The following is a 23565-nucleotide window of genomic DNA, read 5'->3' on the forward strand; positions in this document are numbered from 1 at the left end:
ACTGTTCAAATAGTAAATGACATGATTGATTAGAGAAATACTTCCGTAAGCTAGGGGTGATCAGAAAATGTCTGCAAACAGGAAAGAGGTCTGCTGGGCCTTGAAGAAGTGATCAGTTTTAGATAAGTTGAAGAAAATAAGGGAAGGGATTTCAAATGGAAGGAAGTATTAGGGTTTAACCAAAGACATACGGGCAAGGTCTATAGGAACAGAACCTAGAAAGTGTGGCTGAAATAAAGAGTTCAAGTAAAGAAGCTGCAGGAGATAATCCTGTGGTGGGCCTTGAACACCAGGCTTAAGAGTTGGGGCTGTAGGCAGTGGGGAAACACTGAAGATGTCTGAGGGACAGCATGATGACAACTTTGTTTAGGAAGATTAATCTGGTAGTATGTGGTAAGAATTAGCAACAAGAAAAAAATGGAGACAGGGAGACCAAGGAGGAGTTATGGTTTGGGATTAAGATGATTAGGACTGAATTAGAAAAAGCAAGAGATGGCCAGACGTGATTGCTCATGCCTATAATCCTAACACTTTGGAAGGCCGAGGCAGGTGGATCACCTGAGGTCAGGAGTTCGAGACCAGCCTGATCAACATGGTGAAACACTGTTTCTACTAAAAATACAAAAATTAGCCAGGTGTGGTGGCATGCGTCTGTGATCCTAGCTACTCAGGAGGCTGAGGCAGGAGAATCACTTGAACCTGGGAGGCGGAGGTTGCAGTGAGCTGAGACATGCCACTGCACTCCAGCCTGGGCAACAGAGCGAGACTCCATCTCAAAAACAATAATAATAATAAGCAAGAGATAAATGTAAGAGACGTTGAGAAGAGAGTACCCGGTAGCTTATTGCATTTAGAACATAAGAGGAAGACAAAAGTGACTTCAGGCTATCAAGTCAATGGCAGCATTCAGCAAGAAGGCAAGTGATGGAAGACAGTATAATAGCTAACATTTCTTGACCCTATGTAACTTACAAGGGACTGCCACTTACCTCATTTAACCATTTTAATAAACAGAGATGAGGATTTAACCTAAGTGCTCTGACTCCAAAGCCCCTGTAGCTTACATTACACAAGATTGCCCTGCTTGTGAGACTGTAACATAACTTTTTAAATGTTGAATTTAAGGTGACGGAAGAACATCCCATAGGAAATATCCAGCAGGAAAACTAGGACCAGAGTTCAGGAAAGAGATCAGGTCACACACTGTGGATTTAGGAGTCATCTCCATAAAGCTGATGGTGGGTTGAAACCATGAAAGAGAATGAGATCTGTAAGAAATTAAATTAAAAAAAAGAAGAGATGGCAGCCAAGTTCTCATGAGTAGGAGGTAGGAGGAGGAATGAAACCAGGGAAGAAAATGGAGCTGGAATATTCAGTGCACATGCGCATGGAAGAGACCGAATATGGTAGAATGTCACATGCTTCTAAGGCAAAAAATTAAAAAATAAAATTCAAAGAAGGAAGGGATATTCACTTTTATTAAGTACTGCAGAGGGGCCAAAAGAGAAATGGTAGAAGCACGGCTGTTGAGTTTAGCAGTTAGTAAGCCACTGGTTTCTGTATAAAGTTGTTTAGTAGTTAACTAAATACACTTTTTCCAAGCATGACAGCTTCTCTAGATAAATTTTTCAGTTTAGGAAAATCAGAGAGTCAGACTGTTGCAAACACAGTGAGATTTTATAAGGTCCCTCAGAGTTTCTCACTCTGCCAGTCAGCTTCCAGAGGATTTCATGACATTGAAGTACAAAAACATCTGAAGGACAAAAGCTGGCACCGTTTTTAATTAAATGATATTTAATTGAGTATTCAAAATATATCTTAATTAAAAAGGGCTGCTTGAAAATGTAAAGTAGTGTACTTGTTGGAGGAAAGAATTCCAATAATTCCTCTTTTTCCTTCCTTTTACAGCATCCATTTTTAAAATTAGCCAAGCCTCTCTCCAGCCTGACTCCTCTGATTATCGCTGCAAAGGAAGCGATTAAAAACAGCAGCCGCTAAGACTGCAAGCCTTACACCTCACCATCTCCCTCATGAGTAAGACTGAAATAAAACTCTGCTGCAGGAAAGATGGAAGAAAAGACAGTCAAATGGGGTGGGGGTTCTTTACCTTTCAAATGAATAGAAACTTCTTATAAGCCTTTTTCCTACTCCCTCAGATTATGTAATTTATTTGTAAGCCTGAATCGCAGCCCAAACAGGGCAGCAATGTTGAAGTGACCATAAAGTGGTCACTTCCACCGTGAAGCGAAAGAGCCAGTAGTGAATCCCCTCATTTTGTGCACTCACTTTGAAGAAAAAGGTTTCTCAAAGATGCACACTCCCTCTTCATAGTGTTGTGTTTGTTTTTAAGTTAGAGAGTAGTCCCTCTTGCATTCAAACCTCCTTCAAAACTCCTTACCCAATGTGATGTTTTTCACTTGCATTGTCATTAGATGTCCAGAAAAAAAAAAAAAAAAAAAAGATGTCAAAATGTTTTTCTAAAAAAAAGAAAGCAAAAAAAGCAAGGCAAAAAAACAAAAACAAAAACAAAACAAAAATAAACAAACAAAAAAAAATACCAGAGCAAGTACTGTGTGAACATGTGGAATTCCATGCCCTAATAGAGTTGCAATTTTTTATTCTTCTTCTATAGTGGTGGCTTGGTTTGTGTACCTATTTTTCTGCATTTGTATTGGAAAAGGTTTCTTTTAAGACATTTTCCAAAAGTGGAGAGGAATATGTGTGTTCAGGAAGGGCTTTTTAAAAAGTGTATATCTAAATAAAGCTCAAATGGTGAAATCCTGTCACATTTTCACAATGATGCTTAAAAGATAGTTGAGTAAACCAGGTTGTTAATCTCCTTAATACCTGAAAGAGGACACACTGAAACTGTGACACCCTGCTAGGTGAGTTCTGGTTCTGAACCTAGGAAATCCTCATAGGAGAAACCACATTTAAACAAAGATGGGACTTTCTCTGAGAGCCAAAACCAGATAAATGTAGAATACTGACATCTTTGTCTGATATTAAGTAAACAAAGATAATGATACCTAAATTAATCCTCTCTTGTGCTTATGAAACATATGCACTGTAAAATAGGCATACCAGGAGGAAATAGATTCATTAACCATCATTTACTTATGATACAAATTATTTATTTTGACAATTTATAATGTTTAAAAAAGTTTTTTAAAGATCTGGAGAAAGGTGATATAATAAACAGTCAACTCTGCAGGAAGTGGGAGGTCAGTGAAGGCTACATCCCAATCAATATTTGGCTCTAAGTACTTGTTCCCATTTTCCCTATGTATCACCTATTTCTGTTTCGGAATATGGTGTGTTCATACTTAGTCCTTTGGGCTTTTGAATATCAAAAGCATATTCATAAAAGTCTTGAAATTCTCTCCAGTAGAAAATAATTTTAACTTACAATAATATCCCAAGAAATGTTAGTCCAACAGAATTCCTTATATGGCTTGGGGAAAATAACAAAATTTGACTATTATTTCACCATATATCTATTTATTAAAAATTCAACAGTTGGCACTTTCTGAATCTTCTGAGAGTAGAAAAGTATCTGGAGGGTGTCTGTATAGAAAAGGATATGCCTCTCTTTTGAGCGTACTGACAATTTTGTAAATTGTTTCTCTAAGCCTTTGAAAAACTAACAATTTGTGTTATAGAAGGCTTCTTAATTTGTAGTATACAAAAAATCTAAACAGAACCTATGTACATTCAGCAAGAAGGGGAAAGAGATCAGTTACATAGACCTCTCTCCTTCTTTGCCAAGGTACATCCATCCATCTAACCATCCATGTATCCACATCTTAAAATGAAAGCACTTTCTTTCGAGTTTCAGCAAACTATATAGTGTACGTGTTTATGTTTAGGAGATGACCCCACTGGTGTATTTCCTGTTTTCCCTATTGTTTTCTTTGACTGTAAAATTTGGGAGAGACTTGACCTCCTCCCCTTGAAAAAGACCACAGTGGGATAAAACAATAATTGTGAAAAGAAAATGAAGTGGTAATATTAATTTGAAGCATACTATGTTATACTTTGCAAAAAGGAATCTGGGCTTGTAATTTTAATGCCACACTGCTCTAATGAGAGAGAGAGGCCTTAATTTTGATTTCATTTAAAAATAAGGACTTAAAAAAATTTTCACTCATAGTGCTGGGAAATTCAATGAAATCCTGGGATGCAAATAAAAATCAGTACATTGGTACATTGGTGACTGTGTCCTGCCAGTGGAGAGAGCCCAAAACCTGGTTAGGAAGCCCTATTCATCAGTTAGCATCCCTTACATGTTGAGAAGGCCTTTTTTGTTGTTATTTTGGAGACCTTGGAGCAGTGACCCTTCAGATTACTGTAGGCAGAGAAATGGCTTCTCTCTTACGCTTTCAGTTCAGCATATTAACAACGAGGAGCCAGGTACTTCTTTCCTACCACTTTGTACCAAGATTTGATAATAATATATCCCAGGAGGGATTACTTTTATAAATGTGTATTTATGTAAATTTTCAAATGAGAACAGCTTCTAAAGCCCCTTCCCTGTATTGGAGAGTTATGTATATTTCTAATAAGTATTAGAAAGAAGCTGTTTCTCGTGCCACAATGATGCTGAAGGATTCACATTTGGTACAATTGAGCAACTTGAACTCCAGATTGTTAACAGTTTATTCTCTTTCCCTGGATTGTTTTTAGCTCATCTTGACACAGGTGAGTCTATCCAAATCTTTAATGTTGGTAGTGTGCCCTGAGATAACGAGGGCACATCCTTCAATGTTGATTCCAAAATATCCTGAGATAGGAATAGGGCAGTGGGAAAGTCAGGGAAGGGTGAGAAGCACAGTAGAGATTATTTATTTAAAAAAGAAAAGAACGTTAATGTTGTTAGCAAGGATCCAGTGCGTTGTCATAATCCCATGAGGATTTTCAGATGACACAATCCCTCAGATCAGTCACCATGTTGGGTAATGACTTCGTTCTTGCTGATCTCGTGTGTGTGTCATTGTAAATATTTGTGCGTCCATGTTCCATTTTGGCTACTGGATGGCCAACCCATGTAAGAAGATTTAACTCAAGTATTTATTCTTTATGTTATTCAGATTTCTTTCAGGCTTGTGAAGTGCACCCCAATGTTTGAGTTTAACCACCTGATCCTTACATCTATCCCTCCCCGGTGAAGCACATTCCATTGCTAAAAGAAAAAGAAATATGAAATTGCTTCCTGTTGTCTGTGTAACTGTTTTGATAGTTTGAGATGTTTGTCTATAAATGATATTTCTCAGCTCAAAGATCGTGTAAATAATTATATTCCTTTGCTCAATGGGTTGTTTATTTCTAATGAGGCTGCCAGTTATGAGAGATTCTATAATATCACTTTTAAATAACATAAACAGGGATTACAACTACATAAAAAGAAATGCATATGGGCAAAGACTGGAAACACAGATAATTGAAATCAGTTATATTAGGGTGGTGGAATTATGTGAATTTTTTTCTTTCTAAAATTTTATTTGATATTGTTATAATATTGCTTTATAATAAATAAACAGCAGAAGGGAAACTATAGACACATAGAAAAGATGCCAGAAGCAGATGCCTTCTGGCCAGAGCCCAGAGCATGCAGGGCACAGATATTTGCTAGTTACAATTATTCCATAGGCTTTATACTTGCCTGGGTGCTGAGGTTGGCACACGCTTGGGTATGGCACGTGCTTTCTTAGGAGACTATTATCTATAAGTTAAAGCTAGGGAGATGTCACTATTAGAACTCCAAACACACTCTTCTGCTTTAAAACAGGCTGTCTGCCCTGTGCTTTGGTATGGCATTCGGGTGTCTGTTTTGTGGTTGTTTTAGATTGGAGGGGTGACCATTATATTAGCCCCCTTGATAACATCTGTTGCAGATATTACCTTTCTGGAACATTTTGACAGACTCTCAGGTTGAATTTTGGAGGAATAGAAGGATAAAATCCCCAGCTCCCACCATGTTCTTGTCCAACAGGATTTTACTGTATATCACTCAGGTAGGGTTCTTCTTTTAATAACCAATAGGGCAAGTCCCACTAATTTCATTAGAAGTTATGACTTGTAATTAAAAACTGACTTTGAAATCATTAAACAAATATTTAGGACTGTCTGCCTCTTGGCGTTCAGTTACAGTTCTATTAATTTTGACTTGGGATGGTCTCCATGTGCTTTTTTTTTTTTTGCCTATTTATAGGTTGTATACAGTAGTTGTGATTTTTAAAGAGTAAGGGAGACCATCTAACCAAAGGAGAAGAATTTCCTTCTAACTCATCAAAGAAATTTTAGGTGAGAACTTTGATAATGAGGTAGTCACCTCAGATATGTTGCTTAGTTTCACTGAAAGCAGACCCTATACCTAGAGAACTCACTGGCTTTTTACTGGTCGTTCTCAATACAAAAATACTTAGGGGAGTCTTAACCCTGCCATCCCCAGTTGAATCTCTTGGTCTTTATCTAAGCTACTTGCAGTTAATATTCAGTTAAACAAAGGTATGACCAGTAGTGCAAGTATCTCCCAGTCTCTGAGCTCTGAACAAGAGGACTGAAATTCAGCATTTGTAAACTGACAGTTTGATGGGCCTGGGATTTGAAGTGAACTCAGCATACAATTCTGAACATATATTTGCATGTGGACTGGGAAGGAAATAAATGGGAACTTGGAAATAATGGAAATATTTCTCCTATGAAAGAATTTTTCATAAAAGATTTGTTTTTGATATAGTCTTTCTGTTGGTTAGCTTTTAGTTTTTTCATTCCTTTTCTGATCGACACTCCTTTAAGTGACCAAATGAATATAACCCAACATGCATTGGGAATGTGTTTAATATTAAACACTGTCTAACTGAATCTGCAAATGCAGGAACTGAGATATCACCTCCATGTGTACACCTGTGTGTACAAGTATTCTATACAACTTGTAGCATTTACTGCCACTTAATTGGGTTGAACTTGCAAGATAAACTTTTAGAAACTGCTTAGTGCCATCGGAGTCTCCTTTAGAAGCTGCCATCAGGCAAATGCTATCCCATAATACCAGCAGTAAGGCAGGCACAATGTTCAACAGATTTAGTACCCAAGAGTCATATGTAGTGGAATAAATACTAGCCTAGGAAGAAGGAGCCCTGGAGTCTAATATGAGCTTTATTACTAAATTGCCATGTGACCTTCGACAAGTCACTTAACCTCTCCATGGCTGTTTCCTTATCTGTAAAATAAGTGTATTGGACTAGATAATCCTTAGGGTCTTTCCAAAAGTCTAACATTCTATGGCATTGTAGGTTGCCTTGAAAATTCAGCCTGCTATAGTGATGGCAAATATCACATGTTTAAGCCTGAGTCTCTTATGTTGCAGTTAGATTAAAAAAGTATGTAAAATGATTTTTAAAATTCAAGCAAATGGGCTGGGTGCGATGGCTCACACCTATAATCCCAGCACTTTGGGAGGCCAAGGCAGGTGGATAACCTGAGGCCAGGAATTTGAGACCAGCCTGACCAACATAGAGATACCCCATCTCTACTAAAAATACAAAATTAGCTGGGTGTGGTGGCGGGCGCCTGTTATCCCAGCTACTCGGGAGGCTGAGGTGGGAGAATCGCTTGAACCTGGGAGGTGGAGGTTGCAGTGAGCTGAGATCATGCCATTGCACTCCAGCCTGGGCAACAAGAGTGAAACTCCGTCTCAACAACAACAACAAAATAAATCAAGCAAATGAAGTTCATAATAATAGGGGATGTTGATAAAATTTGTGGCAGTCTTCCAATTCGTTTACAGTTGTTTCATTTTGTTTTTGTTCTAATGTCCATTTTCTGTTGACTGTTCCCAGTTTTCATTTTCCATACAGTCTGTATGTAAAGTCTGGTTTTCCTTAAGCTGTGACCAGTATTTGCTGCTAAAACAGAAACACACTGTCACACTTGCTAGAATATAACTGTGCTTGGGCTTCTCCTTTCCTGTGAAGTAGTGCTGGGCTTTCTAGAGTTCAATTCTCAAGTGGCACAAGATAGCAGAGCCCATGCATTTTAATGGCTGAGACTATTAAGAGTGAACCTAAACACTTACAAGTTGCAGAGAGAAATGAAAAAGTAATTACATGCTATTAGCATTCAGAAGTGTTGACAAATTCATTTGTTGGGAACCAAAGATAGCATTTCTGATGACAACTCCCACAGTGATTGGCCAGTTGTATGATGAGTACACTGCTGGAAAGAGGGTAAACTGGGAGTTAGTTAGTGGATGGTCCCAATTCCCTGCCTACAGCAGAGTGCCAACCAGCCCTGAGTGCAAAATTCGAGTTCAATGTGTGTTCTTGTGTGTGGTGTGCTTTATGGACCCGCAAATACTATATTCATTATTGATGATAAGATCTTCACAGAATCCTGTAACTACTAATGCATTGAGTTTTTAATCTCAGTACATCAGCCAAGAGGAACCAGATCACAGGGTAGTGATGTCTACTGGGATGATACTCATAACATCTACACAAAACAAGTTGAGAAGGATCCACATTTTCATTGTTTATCAGAATTGTATCTCAATTGGCTGAGCATTACTTTTGTCAAAATGTGTTATCTGTAAACCATGTGTAGTGAAATTCTTCTGTAACTTTGGATTAAAGGTATTTATGGTCTTTTTGTTTGTTTGATTTTTAAGTAAGTTATTTCTTTTGTCGACCTGCTGATGGTATGGTTCCATCCTTCTGACCTCAGCATCCAATCTTTTTAAGGATTTTTGTTTTCAATATTGTTATTTTAAATTGTGGTTGAAGCAATAGAAAATTGAAATATGGATTGTGCATGACTGTGTCTTGAGTGTAAAAATATTGCAGTTTGAAACTTGGACCTAAAGTATTGCAAATAAAAATGACAAACATCAATGAGCTATTGCTTCTGTCACCTTCCCATCCACCCCTTGGCATTGACCATTTTACCTACTTCACAGGTTAGAGGGTATCACTGTCTCATAGGTCTGGAGTCACGGAAATGCTCAGCCTTGTAAGCAATACAGGAAATGCTCTGCAAATTCTGCTACTAAATAACTCAGACCCAGAGTCTCTCTCTATCTGATGTTTACATGGAGTAGCTCAGAGAGGCGAATGTGTATACTCAATGCAGGTCAAAAGCCTTGCAAATCACGAATGTAGATGAAGGAGAACCACCAAAAGAAATCACATGTCGTAAATACTTTGTTTTTGATCATCTTTCTGCTTGGAAAATCCTGAACATGCAAAACCATCTGCACAATGTTTAGTTTTGTCTTATATCTGATACCAAAGTCCAGAGGTCATAGGAGGCATTTCAACCAAAATTACTGAAAACCTTCATTCACTAATTTGCTCATACATTTGAAAATCATTTATCGAGCTCCTGCTACATGTCAGACACTGTAGATATTTGTATTAAAGGTAACTTTTATTCAAAAAAATCACCTGTAAATGTGACTAAATGACAGTAAAGCTTGTTAAAAGCTGCTAGACGCACCTGTTGGAGCCAGGTTTGTCAGAGGCTCTCTTGAGTCCTCAAGACTCAAAGACACCAGCAATTTGGTAAACTGGAGGTTTGTTCCACTAGTATTACTTGTACAGTGGGCATAGTACTCCTTCTAGAGAATGTGTATATAATATTGTACCTTTTTGTAAGTGCAAACACACTGGTACTATATTCCCTACAATTGCATTATGTGTGTTACCAAATATTATTTGGTGGTTTTCTAGTTCACTGTACTTACATGCAAGTTTTAATTTTCTCACTTAATCTCTCCATGATGAAAGCCAAAAAGACATTTTCTGTAAATATGAGCGGGCAAGTGAATGAGAATTCCAGCAACTAGGATTTAGCCAAGTTCTCTACTGCCCATGTGCACAGTTACTGCACTGCCTCTCCTACTAACAAGCTCCTGCTAGCAAGCTAACAAGCCTCACACCCTTCCAGCCTTTCTTGCCAGGATTTGCTACAAGTATTTTCCTATTCCTATTAAACGAAGCAGAAAAACTATGAGTTAGCAAATTACCAATGTCGTCCATCACAAAATAAAATTTGAAGCCATTTTCCTTTGTCACAATGACTTGGAGGAGCGGGGCCCAAACAATGATAAATATATTATTCCACAGCTCAGCCTTATAAGCATGATTGCTGGAACTCTAGCCTTATCCAAGTTCCTTACCTCCTACTGAAATGAGGAGGGGCTAATACCTGAAGTACCCCACAGGTTTTAGTTGTTCTCCACATCCCATGAGGTCTTTGCCCCCAGGCACTTGGGTGGCATCTGCTGACTTCCCACACACCTGTGTCAAGCACCACTATTACCACTACCCTCTGCTAATCCTGTACCAGTGTCACTGTCCGATTGCTCCTGTGCTTGCCATTCTACTTACCTGTATCTGCAATATACACAGCAGTCCCTGATGCTGACAGATCTCTGGGATGACTCAACCACTTTGCAATTTTACAGCTGATTACTTTTTATTTGTTTTCCATAGCTGATGGCAGAAACCCTTCCCATGGAATCAAATTATTTCGCTATATCTTTGGACCCATTTTGATGTTCTTTTTCAGTTTTTGGCACCTCACTGAACCAGGGAGCAAGTTTGGTCTTGGTTTTTCCCCTCTCCCTTACTGGGGCTTGTCAGGTCAACTTTTGCATATTACAGGCCTGCTGCCTACCATAGAGGTTAAGCCTTTGCTATAGTTATTCCTTCATACACATTTATACATGTTCTCTCAAGCGGCCAACCTTGGGGTAAAAAGGAAATTGGCAATGTGGCCCTATTGTACATGTACTTTAGTATTTTACCCGGAGAACCCTTGTCCTATTTCCTAGAGATAGACATTTCTGCCAAGTAAGAAGCAAGGCTATATTACCATTGAGGGTAAACAGGTAAAAGGTACACAGGATCTCTCTTCATTCTTACAATTACATGTGATATACAATTATCTCAACAATATTTGCAATAAGAAAAGCAATGAACTGCATGGCATCTTTGTTTATGACATTTCAGAGGTCATGGTAATGAGATAGGATGGGTATCATGGCCCAGCCCACTTCTACCTCCAACTACCTATTACTTTGCTATCAAGAAGTTTCTCACAAAATTAATTCCACCTGTCACCAGTCCCACCCACCTTAGATAGTAGGACGTCCCACTTTCTCTTCAGCCACTTGTGATTCCTCCCTGGGGATGCAGGGAATTCAAATATCATTGCTTATGAGTTCTTCCCTGTGGACATGAATTGACTGGCTTCTCAGCCAACAGTATTGCAGGAGAATAAAATTCATAATGAGAAATATCTTTTAATTTTATAATATGTAAAGCCAAATTGCTTTGCTTTACAAAATGGGAGGGCTATGCCATGTTCTAATGTTATAAATTAAGACTCTTTACATTGTATACTGAAACCCTGCAGTAAGAATAAATAAATAGCCCCACTAGGTTTTCATTCTAAACTCTCTTGAACAGACATTAGCAAATGGAGTTAAAATTCCTTTTATATTTAAATATATGTAGCTGGCATAATTCGGGTATTTTAAAATTTTGTAAATAAGATAGTTACTCCTCTAGAATTCAAGTAGAAAACGGGGATTATCAAACTATTTCCCATAATGAAGATCTTAATCTCTGCTGCTATTGGTCCATTACCACCTTCAGCAGTGATTTTTGTTTTGATTGTGGAAGCATTGTGCTTGGTAGACTGTTTTTCACTTTACTCAGAAGTGCATATTTTGTAACCTGCTTTCAAGATATGTCTATCATAAGGTTTGACTGTAGAAAAGACAATAATGTTCCCAGTTGGTAATTTAGAGTATTCTAACTCCTCTGGATAAACATTATCTGGATTCCATGTGGTCTCATCAATCTCACCAACACCAACACATCTAACATCAAAATGTTATAAATAATTCATTGTGTGAAGGATCATATTACCAAGTCCTGAATGATAAAGGTTTTCTCCCCCACATTGAGAGAAAATACCAAAATATTCATGCAAGAAGCAGCATTTATGAACTTTTCAAATCCATGCAGGATAACTCTCCAATGGCGAAGTTGCATGGATTCCACTTGGACTGATCTGTTAACCAATGATGTAGGCATGTGGATTAATATCAGAATAGCCTATAATATCAGGATAAGTATCTGTAATCTAGAACATTCCTTTCATCAGTGCTCATATGAGGAGCAAAGCCATCAATTTCAGGATCAATGAAACCCTTTTTCGTTAGCTCCGTGGTGAACTCCTTGATCTTAACTCATTGACTGTATAATTTTGAGCACTATGAACACCAAACTTAGCCCCTCCTTTAAATGGTATATCAACTAAAGCATTTCGTATGTTATTAAATAAATGAAAGCCTTAATATCATTTTCACTAACATCTGTACCATAAGGGGTGCAGTGTTAGTTGTGCTGGGCCAGTGTACCCTCTATGACCATCTAGGAGTCACTGTTCCTCTGATGGGAAAAGTAAGGCCCAGCACATAGTTGTAGGCTTAATGATTCATAAAATGCCATGTACTCAATTGAGCTCACCTCACTTTCTCAGATCTTCAGGTTTTCCACCAGCTTTTCTCCAACCATCATGGCATCACAGTTGAAGAAGCCACTCACCCCACCCTGTAATAAATGATTTCCAATCATATTGTCCTTCATCATTGTAATGGTGCCTTGTTACAGCTGAGGTGGTTCCCGCTGCTGCAGGAGCAAGGTCAAGTACAAATTTGGCTCCCCAGCCTCTAAGTGAGAATTAAAGGAATTCTGGAGGGGTGCTTACTTTGCTGGCAAACATATGGATGGTGGCCTGGTGACTTTTCTTGAATTTCCTATTGACTAGAGTATACACTGTGGCCCACTGTGATAGGGTCACCCATTTTTCTTCCTGCCCATAAACAGGGCAACCATTTTGGACTCCCCAGGGAGGCCCTCAATTATTCAGTGGAATTCAGCACCTCTCCATGCAGCTCCTGTCATCATACTCTAACAATGTAATAGTATTTATTCCATTCGAGGTTGTTGCAAAATGCCTTGGAAGCCAACCTGTATGTTTCCAGTAGTTTCCACATTGGTTTAGCTACATGTTTTATTAACTTCCTAGATCTCTACACCTCTTCTTCCTCCCTCATAGAGGAAGTCTCTGGTAAAAAAAAAATGGGGTTTCCCACCAAAAATAAAATTAAGTGAGTAAAATTATTGTTCCCAGTAGGGTGGTAGCCCAGTACCAAAAATGCTCAATCCTGTTCCCCCACCACCTGTTTTGCTCTTGCTCCAATTTGACTCAATCACATGCTGTCAAGTCAATGGAATCGCTGAAATTATAGATCCCCTTTAGGCTAATATGGGACTAAGAGTTTAGATTTCAGAGTTAGAACTGCATTTTATGTCTCTCTAAGCATGAGTTTCCCCCATTTTAACAAGAGTATGAAAATACATCAGAGGTTGTGAAGAATAAAAAGTTAAAATATCATAATGCTTATCCTGCTATATAGTAGATACTCAATAAATGATAGCCATTATTATTATTCACCTTTTAAAAAGTCTTGGTCGATTGGAACACCTTCAGTAGTAACCATTGCCCCGAGTGAATTTTGGCCAGCAATCCAAATGCAGACAAGTGACTCTTCCACAGTAGTATATCCATTGTTAGACACTTTCTGTTCCTAAGCAAGACAAGCTGAGATGGGCCCTGGTTGGTGCAATGTGTGGACATCATTAGTATGCACTCCAGTTTTCTCCATCTATATCCAAAGGCAAGAAATCTTTGCTCACTAATACCAGTCTCTTGCTTGTGGGGATAGCATCCAGCTGTGCTTTCTGTATCGGCCAGGCCTTGTCCTATTTAAAGCAAGCCCATGCTTCACATTTGTATGTCAAGCCCTCATCCATCTTAGGTAGAAATAGACAATTCTTTATTAGTTCTCAAGTATTTTCCCTCTTATATTGCCCAAACCATTGTGTGATACTTTTAAAACCATAAGACAATACTCTTGGGAGGAAAATCCATCTATTTCCATTTATTTTTGCAAAAGACGTTACAGCGTCCATATAAAACCTGATTGACCCATAATTGAATTGTATAATTAAGTGAGGCAATTTTATTGTATTTATATTTCAATGAAGCTGAAACGTAAAAGCAATATGAGTGTGTGTGTGTGCGCGATTGTATCTGGGTACAATTTGAGCATTTCTTGCCACTTTTACTGCAACCAATCTGATTCAAGCCATATTTACCTATGCTTCGATTTTTGCAGTTGCTTCTACACTTGCACACCTAACTGTAATCTCAGCACAGCATTCAAAATAAATCAGAACTCTCCAATGGTTCCATACCCCTCTCAGAGTAAAGACAAAATCCTTGTAATTACATCATACATGGCCCTCCGCTGTGTGTGCCACGCTCTTACCTTCTCACCTCATTCCCTTCTATTCTTCCCCTCATTCATTCAGCTCAAGGCAGAATGCTCCTTTGCTATTCCACAAGCATTTCAGGCATGTGTTTACCTCAGAGCCTCTATGGGGGCTATTCCTTCTGATCAAACACCCTTCTCTCGGATATCCCCATCTTCACCTCTCACCTCAAGTCTATATTCAAGTGTTTCTTTATCAACCAGTGCTACCCTGATCACCCCGTGTAAACTGAACTTTTCTGACTGGAACTCCTGATCTGCATTCCCTGGTCCTTTTTCTCATAACATCTATCAACTTCTTTCATACTTTATTGTCAATTTATGTATTATGTGTATTGTTTGACTCCTTCCAGTTCAACGTTACCTCTACCAGAGGAGGCATTTTTTTCCTTTTTAATTCCATGAAGGCATCCCCAGGTACACAGTAGTCATTCAATAAATCTTAGTTGACTGAGTGAATGTTGACTGTTCCTTTCTTCTTGAAACTCTATTTTCTTTTGGTTCTGTGACCAATCTCTTCTGATCATTTTCCTACCTTTCTGGTTGTCACTTCTCTAGTTCCTTTTTATATTCCTGTTTCTAGCCATCCCTTACATGTGGATGTCCCCCAGGACTCTTTCCTGGTCTATTTTGTTCACACCCATGTCTCTAGCCCCCATCTGCATCATAACTTCCAAATTAATATCTCAAGCCCATATATATTTCCTCTGAGTTCTAGATACTTACTATAAATCCACCTATCTACTCAAAATCTCCACTAATGTGTTTCAAAGGCACTTGATACTCAAGTTGTCCCAAACTGAATGTGTTCTTTTATATTTGTCATATCAGAGTCTCTCCTCATATTCTCTCTTATGTCACCACTCAAATCAGAAATCTAGGCATCATTCTTGAATTTCCCGTCATCTTATTTACCCATACCATTTCCTCAGTTATCAAGTTCTTTTGATAATTGCCATTAAACATCTCTTAAGCTATTCCTTGCTCTTTACCCCCATTACTCCTGGGGAATATTGCCGTAATCCAGGAAAATAAATAATGAAGGCCTAAAGGAACTGGTCACTTAGCTTCTGCTTTTCCCTTCTAATTTATAATTCTGCTTGAGTATGTTTTCTAAAAAGCAAATCTGACTAGGTCATGCCCTTTCGCACATCCTTTCTGTAAACTCTCTAGCACTATCAGAATGTGCCTCTGGCTCTTCAGTGCATCCCCCCATGTGGATCCTCTGCTCAAGCTCAAGAGCTTGTCTAATGCTTTATGAATATAAAACATGACCCCTGCTTACAGATCCACGGAGAGATATAGAAACCACCTATGAAAATCACATCAAAAATCAAAATTGATGATCTGTAAGCCAGTAGGGAGTGAAAAAAGTCAGTGAATAACATTGGCTGTAGTTTGTGACTGCAAACTCTTCCTGTGTGATAATCCTATATAAAAGCACAGAAAACCAATGATGAGGCTGAGAAATCACAAACAGCTGAGGAGAAGGAGGAGGAGGTATTTTTGCACTGCCCATCATACAGAATAATCCCACAATGCTCCCCATCCCATGGAGCTTGAATTTGTACTTTCAGTTGTTGTAGGTCAATCTCTATCCTGGAAGGCAAGTTAACGCTTCCTCAACTTGCTCAGGAAGGCACAGTCCTTGGTAAATAATCTGAATCGGTTTGATATATTTAACATTCTTGGAAATGACTGTATTATGGTCTAGAGCTAGACACACAAAGATCTATTATTTTACAGTAAAATGAGTTCTTGTCATTCTTGTCATTGAGATTGTCACTGAGAGCTACATCTCAAATGGTTTACTAGGAGAGAAGATCTGCACTGAAATAAAAAGTATGAGTTTTTTGGTCTGACTAGATGTCCTGCCCTGGAACAAAAGGAAATCCCCTTCCCTGAGTAGAGCTCCTCTGGAGAGATGAACTGTGCCAGGGCGCAAGTCAGCTTGGATAAGCACTCTGGTACAGACTATGGACTTCCCTTGTAACCCTCAACATCTGGAAGGAGCATCTGGGAACAACTCAACAGCTACTAGGGTTCGAAGAAAGATGAGACCCCTCTGCCAGCTATGGGCAAAGGTTTGAACAGATGTTTTTATATTGGCAGTGGTCTCAGAGTATGGGAATAGTATCTGGAGTAAAACCAACCTTAATTCAACTCCTACCTCTGCCACCTAAAAGCCCAGTGAATTCAATCTAAGTTGTTAACCTTCACAGTCTTTCGCTTCCTCATCTGCAAACTGGAATTGTTATACCCATGTAAAAGGTTGTTGCAAAGATTAAGTGGGACTATGTAATGGAGAAATGCAAGGCACAAGGCTTGGCAGATAATATTCTCTTGATAAACGAGTTTTCATCTTCCCTTACCCAGACTTTGACTGTGTGAAGAGAGCCTGCAAAACCAAGAACGCTGAAGATCAAAGCTGCCCTTTTTCCAACTGACCCAGTTCTCACGGCAAGGTCTTTACTTCTGTCTTTAAAGGACCACCTAGAAACAGCATAAGATGGAGATGTGACACTTGTTAAGAAGGAGGCCTTAAAAAGGGACTAGCACATTATTTTGTAAATGAACAAGTTCTGTTTTACTGTTATCTAAAAAGTGATACACACACTATGTTCGTTTTAATGTTAATAAGTTAAATGCCCTGCAATATTGTTAAGATGGCAATATTCCCCAAATTAATATACAGATTCAATGCAATGCCTATCAAAATCCTAGCTGACTTCTTTGCAGAAATTGAAAAAAATTGACAAGCTGACCCAAAATAACAAAAATTATTCAAAGATAAGGACACAGTTGGAGGTCTCACACTAATTTCAAAATTTACTACAGAGCCATAGCAATCAAAACAGCATGGTACTGGCATAGGATAGACACAGATAATAGAATATAATTGAAAATCCAGAAATAAATTCACACATTTGTGGTCCACTGGTTTTCAACAAGAGTGCCAACACTATTCAATGGGTAAAGAATGGTCTTTTCATGCAGCCATAAAAAAGGATGAGTTTGTGTCCTTTGTAGGGACATGGATGCAGCTGGAAACCATCATTCTCAGCAAACTATTGCAAGAACAGAAAACGAAACACTGCATGTTCTCACTCATAAGTGGGAATTGAACAATGAGATCACTTGGACTTGGGAAGGGGAACATCACACACTGGGACCTATTATGGGGAGGGGGGAGGGGAAAGGGGGGAGGGATGGCACTGGGAGTTATACCTGATGTAAATGACGAGTTGATGGGTGCTGACGAGTTGATGGGTGCAGCACACCAACATGGCACAGGTATACATATGTAACAAACCTGCACGTTGTGCACATGTACCCTAGAACTTAAAGTATAATAATAATAATAAAAACAAAACAAAACAAAACAAAAAAGAATGGTCTTTTCAAACAAATGAAATAAACCATTTGCACATGGATATCCACATGCAAAAAAAAAAAAAATTGGATTCTTGCAGTACATCATGTACACAAATTAACTCAAAATGGATTAAAGTCCTTAACGTAAAAGCTAAAACAACAAATCTCTTAGTAGAACACATAGACAAAAATCTTTGTGACATCGGATTAAACAATGATTTAAACAATGGATTAAGCAATGATTTAAGCTATCACACTAAAACCACAAGCAACAAAAGAACAGATAGATAAATTGGACATCATCAAAATTAAAAATGTTTGTGCATGAAAGGACAAATCAAGAAATAGAAGGAACAACCCAGAAAATGACAGATAATATTTGCCAAGCATATCTGTTAAATGATTTAGATCCAGAATATATATATATATATTTATATGTATATATATAAAGTCTACAACTCAATACAAAAGACAATCCATTTTTAACATGGGCAAAGGATCTCAATACATAATTTTTTGAGTAAGATGTATAAATTTCTAATAAGGGCATAAATAGATGCTCAACATCATTAGCCATCAGGGAAACACAAAGCAAAAATACAATGATATATATTCGGCCTGCATACCCACAACTTTATACCTGTTGACCAACATTTCACCATTTCCCCGACCTCCCCACCCCTGGAGCCGCCATTCTACTCTCTGTTTCTATGTGTTTGACTTGTTTAGATTCCACATATAAGTGAGATGATGCGGTATTTTCCTTTCTGTTTCCAGTGTATTTCACTTAACATAATAAATGTCTAGATATTTAATGTACAATATGATGACTAGCATTAATAATACTGCATTATATATTGGAAATTTTCTAAAAGTACATTTCATGTTCTGTCACCAAAAAAAGTGACTATGAGAGGAGATGTATATGTTAATTTGCTTGACTGTAGTAATCATTTCACCACGTATATGTATATCAAAACATTATGTTACATAATATGATGTATAAGATAAATATAATTTTCTCTTGAAAATAAAAACACTATGAGATATCATTTCACACCCACTGAGATGGAAGAATAAAAGCGACAGATAATAACCAGTATTGGCAAGGATGTGGAGAAAGTCAAAGCCTCATATACTGCAGGTGAGAATGCAAAATTGTGCAGCTGTTTTGAATAACAATCTTCCAGTTACTCAAACAGCTAAACACAGTTACCATGTGATCTAGCAATTCCTCTCCTAGAAATATACCCAAGAGAATTGAAAACACATGTTCAAACAAAAACCTGTATGTGAATGTTCACAGCAACATTATTCATAATAGCCAAAAAGTAGGAATAACCCATTTCTATTAACTGGAGAATCAATAAATAAAATCTGGTATGTCCACACAATGGACTATTATCTAGCAATAAAAACAAAGGAAATACTGCTTTTTGCTACGATATGGAAGAACCTTAAAAATACTCTGCTAAATTAGAGACGACGGACACAGAAGTCTATATATTGTATGATTTCACTTACAGAAATGTCTAGAATAGGCCAATCTATAGAGAAGAAAGTAAATTAGTATTTTCTTTTCTTAGTGAGGAAGAAAAGAGGTTGGGAGTAAGAGCGTGACAAAGGAAAAAATATTTCTTTTTGGAGGTGATGAAATTGTTATAAAAGTGACTTTAATGTTGGTGGCACAACTGTTAATATACTAAAAAGCATTGAATTTTATACTTTAAATTGGAGAATTATATGGTATGTGAATTATATTTCAATAAAACCATAATAATAAAAGATGACACATGTTCCTTATAAAAACGTGAAGAAATTCAGATACGCAAAAGGAAGAAAAGGAAATTCCTTTCACTGTTTCTTTTTCTTTTTCTTTTCTATTTCAACTTTTATTTTGGATTCAAGGGGTAAACGTATGGGCTTGTTGCAAGGATATGTGCATGATGCTGAGGTTTGGGGTACAGATGATCCTGTCACCCAGGTACTGAGTATAGTACCCAGTGGGTCGTTTTTAATTTTAATTTAATTTTTTTTTTTTTTTTTTTTTTTTGAGACAGAGTCTCTCTCTGTCGCCCAGGCTGGAGTGCAGTGGCGCGATCTCTGCTCACTGCAAGCTCCGCTTCCCGGGTTCACACCATTCTCCTGCCTCAGCCTTCCCAGTAGCTGGGACTACATGCGTCCGCCACCACGCCCGGCTAATTTGTGTGTGTGTGTGTGTTTTTAGTAGAGATGGGGTTTCATTGACTAATGGGTGTTTTTTTAATTCAAGACCCCCTCCCTCCCTCTCCCCTCTAATAGTCCCCAGGGTGTATTGTTCTCTTCTTTATGTCCATGTGTCCTCAATGTTTAGCTCCCACTTATAAGTGAAAACATGCAGTATTTGGTTTTCTGTTCCTGTGTTAATCCACTTAGGATAATGGCCTCCAACTGCATCCATGTTACTGAAAAAAAGACATGATGTTGCTCTTTTTTATGGCTTTGTAGTATTCCATAGTGCATATATACCATATTTATTTATCCAATCCACTGTTGATGGGCACCTATGTTGATTCCATGTTTCTGCCATTGTGAATAGTACCTCAATAAACATATAAGAGAATCTGTATTTTTGGTAGAATGATTTATTTTCCTTTGGGTATATACCCAGTAATAGGATTACTAGGTTGAATGGTGTTCTACTTTTGGTTATTTGAGAAAGGACCAAATTGCATTCCTCTGGCTTAATTCTTTTTGCTTAGGACTGCTTTGGCTACTAGTGGCTAAACTAACTTACAGTGCCACCAAAAGAGTATAAGCATTCTCTTTTCTTCACTGCCTTGCCAGCATCTGTTTTTGTTTTTTTTTTTTAATTTTTAAATAATAGCTATTCTGGCTGGTGTGAGATGATATCTCATTGTGGTATTGATTTACATTTCTCTGATGATTAGTGATGATGAGCATTTTTTCATGTTTGTTGGCCACTTGTATAGTATTGGAAGTCCTAGCCAAAGTTATCAGGCAAGGGAAAACAATAAAAGGCATCCAAATAGGAAAAGAAGAGTAACGATCTCTCCTCACTGCCAATATGGTTCTGTACCTAGAAAACCCTGAAGACTCTCTTGAATGGTTCCTAGAGCTGATAAACAACTTTAGTACAATTTCAGGATACAAAATCAATGTACAAAAATCAGCAGCACTTCTATACACCAATAATGTTCTAGCTAAGGACCAAATCTAGACACAGTCCCGTTTACAATAGCCACACACAAAAAAATGAAATGTCTAGGAATATATCAATCCAAGGAGGTGAAAGATCTCTACAAGGAGAACTACAAAACACTGCTGAAAGAAATCACAGATGACATAAATAAATGAAAAATAGTCCATGCTCATGAATTGGAAGAATCAATATTATTAAAATGGCCATACTACTCAAAGCAATTTACAGAATCAACGCTATTCCTATCAAAATACCAATGACATTTTCCATGGAATTTAAAAATCTATTCTAAAATTTGTATGGCACAAAAAAAGAACTCATATAACCAAGGCAACCCTAAGTAAAAAGAATGAAGCCAGAGGCATAACATTACCTGACTTCAAACCATACTACAGGGCTACAATAACCAAAAGAGCATGGCACCACTACAAAAACAAACACAAAGACCAATGGAACAGAATAGAGAACCCAAAAGTAAAGCCATACACCTACAACCATCTGATCTTTGACCAAGTCAACAAAAATAAACAATGAAGAAAGGACTCCCTATTCAGTAATGGTGCTGGGGGAACTGGCTAGCCATACGTAGAAGAATGAAACTGGATCCCTACTTTTCACCATATAAAAAAATTAACTCAAGCTGGACTGAAGATTTAAATGAAAGTCCTCTAACTATAAAAATCCTGGAAGAAAACCTAAGGAATATCCTTCTCGACATCAGCTTTAGCAAATTATTTATGGGTAAGACCAAAAGCAATTGTAAGAAAACCAAAAATTGACAAGTGAGACTTAATTAAATGAAAGAGCTTCTGCACAGCAAAAGAAATTATCAACAGAGTAAACCAACAGCCTACAGGATGGGAGACAATATTCCCAAACTGTGAATCAGACAAAGGTCTAGTATCTAGAATGTACAAAGAACTTAAATCAACAAGCAAAAAACAACCCAATTAAAAAATGAGCAAAGGACATGAACACTTTATTTTTTTATTTTTTATTTTTTATTTTTTTATTTTTTTAAATTATACTTTAAGTTCTAGGGTACATGTGCACAATGTGCAGGTTTGTTACATATGTATACATGTGCCATGTTGGTGTGCTGCACCCATTAACTCGTCATTTACATTAGGTGCATCTCCTAATGCTATCCCTCCCCCTCCCCCCTCCCCCCTCCCCACAATAGGACCCGGTGTGTGATGTTCCCCTTCCTGTGTCCAAGTGATCTCATTGTTCAATTCCCACCTGTGAGTGAGAACATGCGGTATTTGGTTTTCTGTTCTTGCGATAGTTTGCTGAGAATGATGGTTTCCAGCTGCATCCATGTCCCTACAAAGGACACAAACTCATCCTTTTTTATGGCTGCATAGTATTCCATGGTGTATATGTGCCACATTTTCTTCATCCAGTCTGTCACTGATGGACATTTGGGTTGATTCCAAGTCTTTGCTATTGTGAATAGTGCCATAATAAACATATGTGTGCATGTGTCTTTACAGCAGCATGACTTATAATCCTTTGGGTATATCCCCAGTAATGGGATGGCTGGGTCAAATGGTATTTCTAGTTCTAGATCCTTGAGGAATCGCCACACTGTTTTCCAATATGGTTGAATTAATTTACACTCCCACCAACAGTGTAAAAGTGTTCCTATTTCTCCACATCCTCTCCAGCACCTGTTGTTTCCTGATTTTTTTAATCATAGCCATTCTAACTGGTGTGAGAGGGTATCTCATTGTGGTTTTGATTTGCATTTCCCTGGTGGCGAGTGATGCTGAGCCTTTTTTCATGTGTCTGTTGGCTGTATGAATGTCTTCTTTTGAGAAGTGTCTGTTCATATCCCCACTTTTTGATGGGGTTGTTTGTTTTTTTCTTGTAAATTTGATTGAGTTCTTTATAGGTTCTGGATATTAGCCCTCTGTCAGAGGAGTAGATTGCAAAAATTTTCTCCCATTCTGTAGGTTGCCTGTTCACTCTCATGGTAGTTTCTTTTGCTGTGCAGAAGCTCTTTAGTTTAATGAGATCCCATTTGTCAATTTTGGCTTTTGTTGCCATTGCTTTTGGTGTTTTAGACATGAAGTCCTTGCCCATGCCTATGTCCTGAATGGTATTACCTAGGTGTTCTTCTAGGGTTTTTATGGTTTTAGGTCTAACATTTAAGTCTCTAATCCATCTTGAATTAATTTTCGTATAAGGAATAAGGAAAGGATCCAGTTTTAGCTTTCTACTTATGGCTAGCCAATTTTCCCAGCACCATTTATTAAATAGGGAATCCTTTCCCCATTTCTTGTTTTTCTCAGGTTTGTCAAAGATCAGATGGCTGTAGATGTGTGGTATTATTTCTGAGGACTCTGTTCTGTTCCATTGGTCTATATCTCTGTTTTGGTACCAGTACTATGCTGTTTTGGTTACTGTAGCCTTGTAGTATAGTTTGAAGTCAGGTAGCATGATGCCTCCAGCTTTGTTCTTTTGACTTAGGATTGTCTTGGCAATGCGGGGTCTTTTTTATTTAAAATTCCATATGAACTGTTCCATGGTATGTTCTTCCATTTGTTTATGTCCTCTTTTATTTCACTGAGCA

At 37.9% G+C, this 23565-nt stretch overlaps 1 protein-coding gene across 11 annotated transcripts in view; it reads left to right on the plus strand.

Annotated features, from left to right (window-relative positions):
* PAK3 (p21 (RAC1) activated kinase 3) overlaps window positions 1–8894 on the plus strand; it is a 291282-nt gene extending 282388 nt beyond the window's left edge. For 4 of the 11 annotated variants that reach the window (XM_050776541.1, XM_050776539.1, XM_050776537.1 and 1 more), the window contains one exon: window positions 1909–1964. Coding sequence is in view for 3 of the 11 variants with exons in the window: in XM_050776548.1 (XP_050632505.1) it covers window positions 1909–1998 (90 nt within the window). In the remaining 8 variants the exon portion in view is untranslated. Of the gene's footprint in view, window positions 1–1908 lie in introns of all 11 variants that reach the window. The other 7 variants (XM_050776548.1, XM_050776544.1, XM_050776547.1 and 4 more) reach the window with 4 other exon arrangements.
* Window positions 8895–23565: the final 14671 nt, after the last annotated feature.

Source organism: Macaca thibetana, chromosome X (assembly GCF_024542745.1).
Source record: "Macaca thibetana thibetana isolate TM-01 chromosome X, ASM2454274v1, whole genome shotgun sequence".
Taxonomy (NCBI): Eukaryota; Metazoa; Chordata; class Mammalia; order Primates; family Cercopithecidae; genus Macaca; species Macaca thibetana.